This window comes from Anser cygnoides, chromosome 2 (assembly GCF_040182565.1).
Source record: "Anser cygnoides isolate HZ-2024a breed goose chromosome 2, Taihu_goose_T2T_genome, whole genome shotgun sequence".
NCBI classification, from domain to species: domain Eukaryota; kingdom Metazoa; phylum Chordata; class Aves; order Anseriformes; family Anatidae; genus Anser; species Anser cygnoides.
The window spans coordinates 31,534,383-31,546,481 of NC_089874.1; the positions used below are offsets into that span (position 1 = coordinate 31,534,383).

General features: G+C 35.4%; 1 protein-coding gene across 9 annotated transcripts in view; it reads right to left on the reverse strand.

Annotated features, from left to right (window-relative positions):
- Positions 1–12,099, reverse strand: part of CRPPA (CDP-L-ribitol pyrophosphorylase A) — a 124,651-nt gene that overhangs the window by 65,120 nt on the left and 47,432 nt on the right. For all 9 annotated transcript variants that reach the window (XR_010829147.1, XM_066991781.1, XM_066991783.1 and 6 more), the window contains exon 5: positions 10,527–10,572. Coding sequence is in view for 8 of the 9 variants with exons in the window: in XM_066991781.1 (XP_066847882.1) it covers positions 10,527–10,572 (46 nt within the window). In the remaining variant the exon portion in view is untranslated. The remainder of the gene's footprint in view (positions 1–10,526; positions 10,573–12,099) is intronic.

Genomic DNA, 12,099 nt, shown 5'->3' on the forward strand with positions numbered 1-12,099 from the left:
CCACTTGATAATTCAGACTGGAAGAGACCTGAGTAGCTCTCCAAACTCCTGCTCAAAGCAGCATCATTTATGAGGCCAGGCCTGGTTGCTCAGCTCCCTAACCCCCTAGATCTTGAAAACCTTTGAGGATGGAGCCTGCACAACCTTTCAAGGGAACATGTTCAATGCTCCATTGTTCTCATGGTGAAAGTTTTGCCTTTTAGTGAGCTGTAACCTCCCTTGTTCCAATTTTTTTCGTTACTTCTTTCCCTCTCACCATACACCACTGTTCTATTTCTCTTCTCCTCTTTCATGATCTACCTTCCTTCTCATCTACCCAAGTATTATTTTTTTAATTCTTCCCCTCCCCCCTCTTATTATATTACCTAATCAAAATCTCTCTTGCTTTGGCTTCCTCTTCCTCTACTTATCTTATTTCCCTGGAAACCTCCTCTTCCCAACACCTGACTCCCATTTACTCTTGACTTCTTCCCAGCTGCACCTGATTAAGCAGTAATCCTCCCAACACCACAACACATTTAACATGAATTCAGAGCATATTTTGGCATGAAATTAAAAATAGTTAAAACTCCTTTACGCTGCCAAATTCTGATCAATTAAACATTAAATTTTTCCATCAGGAAGTGGTAGGATTTTCATTAAAGATAAATCAGAATTTCAGAATTCATTCCATTAAATGTCTCTTTCTCTACAGTGAAATCCTTAATGTTGCATCAGGCAACAAAGCAAAGGTTTTTTAGTGGTATTTTTCCTTCCCTACTTCAGGCATCCCTGGTGCAGACACCTGCACCTAAACTACTCACACCGAGCACCTTGTACTCGCAACAAAGAGGTACTTCTAGGAAGCAATTTATCTGCCACGTTTCAGTTGTTCACTTTCAAATAAGATTAATCGTTCCCTAGACGACACAGACTAGATCACCACCAGCTGTAATGGCAGTTATCGGTTACTAATTTAAGATATGAATACTTGATGTCAAAAATAACTACATTTAGTTACATGAATCCCAACTTCACAAAATCTTCCCTTAATATTTTCTGTCTGCAGACTTGTGGCAGTTACATGCCAATGTTACTGTTCTTTATCACTTATACCTCACTGAGCACCTTCTACACGTGTCATTCCCCTCCTCTCCATATTGGTACATGTGAATTTCTTCCATTAAAAAAAAAAAAAAAACACACAAAAAAACAACTTTCTGGTATTTTTTCTTGGACAACGCATACCTGGCTATAATGAAAGATTTCCTGACATTAGCTTCTAGAACATTATCATGTATTGATGTATTTTCACATTAAGCTATTTTTGCAACATTATAATACACCTGAATGAATTTATAAATTAATTGAATTTGGTGGTCATTACTTTAGTAAAATTGTCATTACCATGCAAAAAATGCCCATTCAATTCCCACTTTTCAATTCCCACTGACAGAAAAACAAGAATTCATATGCATACATCTGTATTTATATAGCAACATTAACTATTTAAATAATACTCAATATACTGATACATAATTAAATTATTTACATACATATATTAAAAATAACGCTTTTATAACAACCCTGCAAAAATGCTATTAAAAGGTCATTCATTAATCAGGGGTTTTGCTTGTATTACCTAAATATTCAGCTGAGATACAGCCCTCCTGGTTTCTCTGCCACAGATACACTGCACTAAGAAAATCTGTAGTAGAAGACTACATAATACAGCATGTTAGGCATTTAAGATTATTCCAGCCCGATAAGTATAGGTAGATTTCAGCAGATTCATTTTTAAAGTGTCATAAAAATATCTATATAATCTCTATTTTTGCTAACAGTAAAACTATAAACAATATACCGTGAAAAAGTGTTTTCTAAAATCTTCAGAATTTCATAATAAATATGAGAATTTCAGCTGAGATGTAAATATTTGAAGCTCTTGGAAATTAAAATGGAGAAAATACACCTTTAGCTTAAATGTGTATTTTAACTTTCAAGACAAAAATATCTTAAACCAAAAAGAATCTAGGTTAAAACTGAAATTAATTTTCAATTGTTCTATGCCCTGCTTTGGTATCCTGAAAACATTACAACACAAAACTGTTTTAGGTCACATTATTATTCAGTAACACCTGTTATAGTCTTTATCCTAGGATCTCACCCAAAATTATAAAATTAAAAAGTGTACAGGTTAACAGAACTACCTTAGTTTGAAAATATATTGTGTGCTTTCACAAACTACTTAAAGTTTTACCCTGAAAAGCACGGCACAAACAACAAGCAATTATAATACCACTGTTTGAATACAGATCATAAATATCGCATCCTACAGAATTAATACCATAAGAATAAAAATACATCTGAATGGCAAATGGGTAGGGTTTGGCCTACAGACATATTTTTTTTCTTTTAATTGCACATATATGTGTATACATACACTATATTTACATATCATCCCATTCTTGGTCTGTCATTACAGTTCCTACTGTTTTGGAAGCATACCCTATTCATCAAATAGTTTTAAACTTTGCAGTGAACTCAAAATAAGAAATCAGTTTATCAGAACCCCATTTTCATTTTCTACACAGCAATGGCTTGACTGCTCTGGAAATTCAGTATGGTTCCCCCTGGCATTTCCAGTATCTCATAATGGAGTTGTTTCTACTACTGTAAACATAAGAAAAATGAAATAAGTATTGCCAAGTATCTAGTTCATTCATGCTTAACAGCATGAGTTGAAACTGTTATTCGTACAACACAGGTAACCAAAAATATCTAATGATTTTTGTTTACCCATTTCACATTTCTTTGTAGCCACAAAAAAACCAAAAGCCAAACTTGGCACTGCCTCTACCACTATTAACATACAAAAAAAGAGGAATATTTTGTGGCAGAAGACAAGGAAGAGGGTTGTTTTCATCCAACAGTAACTGTTCCGAGAAGTACCTCCCCACCTGCCAGTTTATTTTTTGTCTCACAGTGAAGAACAGCCACCGGTTAATGGACACTACAGTGTGCCCATGAAACAGCAGCCTAACTCTAGCAAGATCAGTTCTTTGATTAAAAAAAAAAAAAATCATGTGGGTTCTTCATATAACACAAGATATACTAAGTAATTCCCAGCAGCTTAAAAAAGTTCACATATATTTTGATATTTTTCTTTGTAATTGCAAAACTTAATTGTGCATACATTCATACGAGCAGATATTTATACAACCAAATATGAGGGTGAAATACCCAATCTGCAAGCACACATCTGTGAAAAAGTCATTGCAGAAGAAGGGCCCTTAAGAAAAGAAAAACAAGGAGGAGAGAGTCAAACTCCAAATTAGAAGCAACATTTAAAGTTTACATGTTGGAACTAGAGTTCAAAGATACTTACCCTGAGGGCAGTAGTCCTAATGGAAATTTTTTTAGGATGTTTTGTATTAGCCTGATCTTAACTACATTTCTAGATGAGTCACCCTTATTGTAAGACGATGTTTTCTTACTTTAAGACTATTAAAAACAGGCGTGTGCCACCTTGTCTGCATTCTCTACAAGTTCATACCTGCTTAACTAAAGAAAAGTGCTAAATTTAATGTTTATAAAACAAATGGTAGGACTTTTAGATTTTCATAATGCAGTTGTAAATGAAACTTGAGGAAATAAGGAAAATTAATAAGACATTTTAAGAAAAGTCTCAGAAGATAAATAACAATCTATTTGCATTAGTAAAGTCTTTCTTTGTATTGCCTTGAATATGAATGATGTACGTACCTATAAATTTATGAAGTACAAGAATGTGTGGATGCATGTATGTTTTTCTTATCTCTACCTGAGTCAAGTTTAGAAAGCTGAAATTTGTCCATTATTACATCTCCTTAGACCAGCAGTTAAAAATCTAACTGTGCTTCTATGAAACATTTGGGTCTTGTTGCTTAGGTAGAATTACATTTATAATACAGCTGACTAAAGAAACAGTCTCATAATTATAATCAAATGATTAATTGTATTTTCTTCAGACATCTAATTGCCAGGCATTTATTACCATAATCATTTTTGTTTGTTTGCATAGTTACATAATTATAATTTTATATATGGACGAAGAAATGCAAGAGTACCTCAAAAGTAAACAGGATAGCAAAATAACATGTCACATGGAAGCACGAGGAACATGTTTCTTAGCAAAACTGTCCACAGGCACTAAAGTAACCTTAATATTCTAGCATAAAAACTTAAGCATTTAAAGATCATTTGAACTAAGCTCATAATTCGCAACCAAGTCACTACTGAAAACCAGAAAGTGAACAGTTGGCTGAATAATTCTCATTTAAACAAGTACTGTTAACAGAGCTTAAATGGATTTTCTAAATAAAAAAAAAACAGGTTAACAGAAAAGATAATTGGAATTCTCTGAAGGTGAAGGAAACCAAACTTTCAGTCACTAGTAGATGATACGAAATGTATCATCTCACAAATACACACAAATGTAGATGATTATGAAATTCAGAACACTAACCACAAAATTAAATGTGTATACACAAACACTCTCCATTCCTAAATTCATCCAGTGATACAATGTGCATCCAGTAAGTTGGATCACCTATTAATAAATAAAGAAGACTCCCTGGTAACGGGGAGCCAGTGCTTAGTCCGTAGCACCCTGCTAGCCCACACATTTAGCTCTTGGGACTCCTCCAGAGGACCCTGACAGCATGCCAGGCGGCACGCTGAGAGCTGATCCCTTGCAACCCAGCCTCACAGCATCATACAGGACTGTGCCTTCAGGCATTCTGCAAGGCTTGAACCTGGAGTCTGAATTCACCCAAGTATGTGATACAGGACTGTACTTTATAGTGTACAACGCTGCATCTCAGTCCTGTGTCATCTTCAAAAACGACACAAAGAATCCCTGTCATGTAGACCACCATCCCACAGGTAACACAGACTACACCCAAAGTCATATATAGTGTCAGGAACTGGCACCCTCTTCTCCATCCAGGTAGGAAAGTCCCAGCAGTACAGCATTGCTGAGGCCTGCCACACCGCGCACCTGTACAAAGATTGCTGGCACCTCTGCGCAGCAAGGTTACAGACACACTAGTGGCCAATGTCAACAAAAGGGCTTTTAGCAAGGCAAAAGATAATAAACTCCACATGGGAAGGTGGATGTTCCTGCCATAAATATTCTTCCTGGAAGTTACTAACATTTCCTCATCATCCCAAAGAAGGGAAAAGGGAAAAGAGGAAGAACATATCCAGAAAACCCAGCCCTGAGGATATCTCTAAGGGGGAACAGTATCTGAAAACCACAAGCACATGGGTCTCTTGCTGGACCACTAGTATATCGGGGACTCCTACTAGCCAAGCTTATATCTCTAGTTCAATTAAAATCAGCAATCAGGAATTCCTCCCTCTCTCCAGGGACCGTATTGAAACCCTCAGAAAAAACACTGCACAGTAACTGCCACTTTCTTGCTGTGGTCACTTCTCCACCAGTCTCCGTGACGCTTCCATGACACTAGCAGGTCCCTAACACTGAGGCTCGAACAGCACTGAGTAGCTACCACACAGCAGAAAGTTGTGGGAGAAAATGCAGAGGGGAAACAACAAGTCAGAGAGCTTCATACAGTAGTGTGAAGTAGTGGGTTCTGCAGTCCTGTGAAAAGCAGACACAGTTATAAAATCAACTACTCAGCTAGTAGGAAAGGCCTAATAGCACGCCTTGGCTTATAGGATGGCTGCCGTTCCTACAGGATGGGTTTCCCACAGGTGCAGTACAACATAGTAAAACATAGCTAAAAACATTTCTTCCATAAAACTAAGGCTTCTTCATTAAACTCATGATTGTTGTAACCACATGACTGAATGATGCAACATGGAGGAACAATAGGATGCTGCTCACTATGTCAAAATATAAAATCTCTCCTTAAATATGCTTAAAGTTTTGCATGAATAGTCAATAAAATACTTACCTAATTTTAATCTACACGGCTCAACTGTCTCCTATAAAAATAAGTCATATCAGCTGAAGATCTGGTATTTGAAGCCTTTTGATGGAACAGAAAAGATAAGGCACAACTGTCAAACTGCAGACTCAGGTGCTAACTGTCTACTCAATTATCTTTAATGAGGTTTTATGTAAGATAAATCTGTTGTGGAGTGTCCTCATTAGCTAAGGAGGACTCTTATTATGCTTTTTTGCATAAAGAGTAAAGAACATGTAAGGTTTCCCCTTCCTGAACTCATGCAGCACAGCAAAAAGCATATTTAAACTTCAAGGAACTCACTTTTTCCATACAGGTATAATAAAAGACTATTGTGGTTACTTAACCAGATTTATTGCATGCTTCCACAGTAACAAAACACTATATAAGTAAAGATCAAGTAAGGGATTAGCCTGATTTACCACCACGCAGGTCTTCATTTCTACTTTAAGCTACGTAAATCTTTTGTTACAACCAACAGCTGGAAAAGATTGTACCAACTGTGATAACATAATGAAAAACACGTGTAAAATATGTATCTGTGAACAACATGAAGAGAATGAGTGGTCACTTACAGCATTTGTGTTCCAGTGATAAGTAGAAGAGAACAGAAATAGAATAGTTAAACTTTGCAAATGTGCCTTTCACTTGAATAAACTACACCCTTAATTTCTGGGCTGGCAAGTTTAGAGAAAGCTGTTTTGTAGGGACTTTATTTTAAAATTGAAACACATCTTCTCTGATGAGATTAATGAAGTCCCTATATACGTGGAAATTAATTTACATGAAGGTTGCAGTAGCAGCATTTTTATGTGTGAAATAATACAGTGTGTACATGTTACATAAAATTAACAGTAAAAACAAACAAAATATTATTAAAACATCTTTAAGGACAACGTTTAAAAAGATTATAAACATACTGGCACTTCAAAATACTCTGCGAAGCAGTGCAAAGACTACATGCAGCCACCATCATGCGGATGAGAGGACATCAAAGGGAGATTGCAGAAGCCATTTTTTCATATTACACTTGTCTCTAGTTTCTCTAGAAGAAGCATGATGATGCAGTTCCACCTTCACAGGAGCTGCCCTGTGAAGGGCATTGCAAAGGGGATTATGCACAGATGGAGGCACAACCAAACTGAACAGCAGAAGGAAGGGAGCAGGGTGCTCTCTCCCCCTCCAGCTACATAAAGCAACACTTTACATAAGGTGCCCATCTGGTTTTCTCCTTGCCCACTACAAAAGAATGTATCTAGTAAAGGATCAAATAAACTGCAAGATGATGAACAAGAACTTTTAAAAAATATGTCAGCGCAGATTTTGATTTTCTTTTCAAGTTTATACATCCTCAGGACATCCTGAAGGTCCTCTCAACTAAATAGCTCTTAAATATTCAAATAATGATGAATGATACCACTCAATAAATTGCCTTTTGTATTACAGTTAAGTTTGAGGAAAGCAGAAATGAAGATGGATCTACCTGATCCAGTAATAACTGATAAATTGCCATTGAATATTGAGGATATTCATGCTAAGTACATATGAAAATATGCAGGAAAAGGAAAAATGAGATTAACATAAAACTATGAATTTGCTGTGAAATTTGGAGATTTTTTCCAAGTTGAACATTGAACCTTTTGCGAAGACATGATCAACTTATTACATGCATTCAGCTGATTCATTGTATTTACATCATTTTATGCTGACACGACTGGCTTCAACATGCTTGAAGCACAGAAGTATAATTCTCTCTACAGCAAATATTTCCAAATATTGTAACAAAACAGCACATCTAAGCAACTGCACCAGATTCTACATTTCCGTATTAACATTGCAATCAGAGAGAATTGTTTTTTGCAACTCTCTTCTCCATAGATAATACTTACAAATACAGATAATATTTCGAATTTAAAAGAAGTCTGTACTACAAAAGCATGCACAAAATATCTGAATTAGAAACTCATCAAAAACTATCATGCAGGTGTAGAGAAATTTGCACCTTACTAGATTAAATAACCTGGATGCCAGTGGTGCAAATAGAGTCTTGGAAATTATTTTTTTTCCTTCATGTTTAACTACTATTCTAGTTTGGTACTGACTCTACAAAAACTTATGATTTAACTGAAGTTAACTCACTGGGACAAGTCAGATCATTAGTTAGTTATGGACAAGCATAATGACTAGTGGAATGGGATCTATATTTAGACTGGGAAAAAAATAATTTTAAAAATATAATTACTTTTGCACTCTTCAAAGATTGGGAGCCTCCCTTGGTTCCATTAAACTGTCATTAAAGGTAAATTATTACTTCTGATTCCTATTCATAGAGATAAAAATCATTGCTTGATTTTGTATCGTACTCTACCCTAAAATCCTTGCGTTGCACACTGTTTTGTTCTATTACCTGTTGTTCTCTTGTGAGTCATTTCACTTACATGATAAGCACAGTAACAGTTTGCGAGCTTTTAAAATTTATATTCAAATTGAATTGTTTTATCCAAGGAAAGATCACTTAAAATTAAGTGAAAACTACTACTAATTTTCCAAGAGCACACTAATTTCAGAACATTAAAAAATGCTTTGAAAATCACTTGGTCAACTCAAGAACTTACCTAGATTTTATTTGCAAAAACCTCTTATTGGCAGAAAGAATTCTGTTCACATAAAGTTTGTAAATGTCTAATAAGGTCTGTAGCTATATCAAAATAAGTGGACAAATTGGAGAAAATGCATATTTGGAAAATGTTTTTCCAGTTTAAATCAGACCACATCTGCATTTTCAAAACTTCCCGTAAGCTCAAAATGTTTAAAAATACTGTTTTGAAAATATTAGCTCAAGCAATTTCAGTAACTCAAGAACAGCTGATGAAAATGGCATGAAAGATGCTCCACTACCTTCATCGCCTTCATGGCCTTGTTCCAGTATGTCTATATCTTTCCTGCACTGGGGAGCTCAAAACTGGACCCAACACTCCAAACGTGTCTCACCAAGGCTGAGGAGAGGGGAATAATCACCTCCCTTGTCCTGCTGGCAATACCCTGCCCAATGCACTCCAGGGGGCTGTCAAGACTGTCTTTGCTACAAAGGTGCATTGCTGGCTGCTGTTCAATTTGTTGTTCTCTGGGAACCCCAAGTTGTTGTCTACTTTTCTGGTCTGTACTTCACCAGTTTGACAATGAGGACATTAGAGAGAGTATCAAAATTCTTGCTGAAAACAAGATAAACAGCAGTCACTGCTCTCCTCTCATCAACAAATATAGCCTTCTATGATGAAATGACTATCAGTTAGGCATAATTTTCCCTTTGTAAATTCATGCTGACAACTCCAGTCACCTTCTTGTCTTTAATATGCTTGGAAATCTTAAACTTGAAAGCTAGAATAGTCTGGAACCTCTGAGAATCCTACTCAAAGTAAGGTTTTTCCAAAATTCCAGACTGGCAGCTACGAAGACATGAGCCAAGTCCCTGTCAAAACCAGAACTGAGGTTTTCAGGATCCTATCTCCATGACACATTCCTGAAAAAATCAGTACAGTAGTTCTAGCAATGCATTTATTAGAATATGCAGCATTTGTTTACCATAATAACCAGAAATTTCAAATTTGTTGCATTCTTGGAGGTCAAGAGAAGCAGCGTGCAGAACATCATAGCAACATCTGAGCTACGTTTAAGCTTTCTAGCTCATCTACAGTGACAGAGTTGCACTCAGAATGGACTAATTTACTCAACCCAGAAGCTAAAATTATAGTGGCTCTTGTAACAACACGAGCCACCGGAGTGACTCGCCATGACCTAACAGGTTTTGCCCTCTTTTCTTCAACAGTAACCACAATCTGTTCTCTAGAAAGACACTTTTAATCTGAAGTCCCTCTCTCTTAATCAATTTCTGCGCTTTTATCCCTCAGTTTTCAACAAGGACTCAAGCAGAGTCACCTGGATCAGCATCTATCAGTCTACAATAACCATCAGTGTGTTCACTATGAAGTGCTTAAGACTTCCTTTCTAGATTGTGTTAAATCTAGTCCTTAGACTGCTATTAAACGTAGCCTTTGCACTATTAAACCACTGTATCAGCACAGAAAAAGGTTAAAATCCAGTCCAACAAACTATACTCCATTAATTTACCTCTTTCAATATCATATCATTGTTATATCAATTTATATAATAAGTCATTGCATGGAAGAGAGTGAAGAGCCCTAAAGAGTTAATGTATGTTTTCAGTCTACTACTTAGATTAGAAAGATGGAACATATTCAGAATTGAAATGGAACTCAAAACCAAACATATTTGTTTATTGCTTATAAGCCATTCAAAATTAATCTTTATTTGACTCTACTATGTACACAGCTTTTCATATGGTTCTCTATTCTAAGAGTAGTAAAGTAAAGAATCAAGGTAAATAATGCATAATATAAAATAAGTATCCCAGAGAACTAGCTAAAACAACTTGCCTAAGCACATTTTATTCATCATAAAACTTTTCTTAAGGACATTTAAAACAACAGCATACGAAATTCTAAATTAAACCCAGGAATATGCAAACTGACAGCCACAAGGACAAACACATACCCTTAATAATCGATTCAGCTGCATACAGATCCCGCTTGTAGGTCACCTAAAGGACAGACAAGCCTCATTAGATTTAACACAGCAGGAAGGAATGTAAAACCAATAAAACAATGCCCTGAAGGCAATTCTTTAAATTTGAAATACCATAAAGAAATGATATTGTCAATTTCTTAATTATGGTAAAATATCACTAGCAAGTCATAAGAATAGTAGTTGCAGAAATTATTGGAGACTTGAGAGAAACATTTTTTAAAATAATTAGATCTGCTTAGAATTCACTCAAAACCTACACCTATGTTTTAACCTTTAAAGAATCGTGACATTATGATATGGCACCTATTTTCATGTATCCTTTTCCACAATCCCTTAAAAAACTGTATTTCTATTCTACAATTTTATCATGAAACAGATTCATTTTGAAAGGACTTGTGATCATAAAAAACAGCCAGGGAGAAGCCTAGTTATTTCTCAGTAGTGTAAGACTATTATGGTTAACGAGAGTCTTGTTTCCATATCCATGGCTGACACAAGGTATTTTGCTCGCAGTGCAAACTTGCTATACTCTGTTATCCCTACCGCACTTTCCAAAGGCACTGCCTGACTAGAACAATTCTCCAGATAAGGCCTATGTGTTTTTTGCTTTTAATCATACTTCTTTATATTTGGCTGCAATGGTAAACATACCTTTTTCGTATATTAGTTTACCAAGCAATCCTTAGTTTACTTTTGATCAATTATCTTTTTACTTATATCTCCTTAAAACTTTGTGTCCTCTCCAAGCTTTATCAGTAAAAGTGTATCAGACCTATGTTAAACAGAGACTATAGCAGCTAATGCGGAAATGCAAATGGTAAGAATTATCTTTTGAAATGTATCAGTTATCCAATTTTAAATCTATTTAATTACTAGAACAATTACAGTCATCCTATTTTTAATTAAGATGCCATGTAGCAACAAGTCGAACTTCTGCCAACTGAGCATTACATTAGCACTACCATCTTTATGAGCCAAGACTATAATCTTGTAAGACAGGTTTGGAATAAATTTCACAAAATAAGTAAAGTTGGTTGACATTAATTACATTAGTCCATTAACTCTTTAATAATCAAGTTCTGCAGTGTACCCCTTATTTTGTTGACCAGTATCAAACTCACAGTCTAATTCATTCAAATCTCTAATTACTCAGATTTTACATTATTTGTGATAACATTAATCTTCATTTGGTCCTCTTGAGCATCCAGTGTTCCAAGACTTTTTGAACATTATTGAACATTAATCCAGAAAATTGCTGTGTCACATATTATATAAACACAAATACCTTACTATTGAAGAATATGAAACCATCAGCTGCTTATTCCCCAAAGGCAGAATAGTCTAAATTAGTAAACATCTCTCTGCTTTTCTGTATTATAAACAAACTATACTGTATCTATCTTGTAAAGGTATTATGTTATAGGGAATCCGTCAATACATTCTATATTAGAAAAAAATCAAAATTGTTGGCCAAGTTTTGTTTGTTTTGTTGATTTGGGGATTTTGTTGTTTTGTTTTGCAGTGTGACCTTCATTCTCAA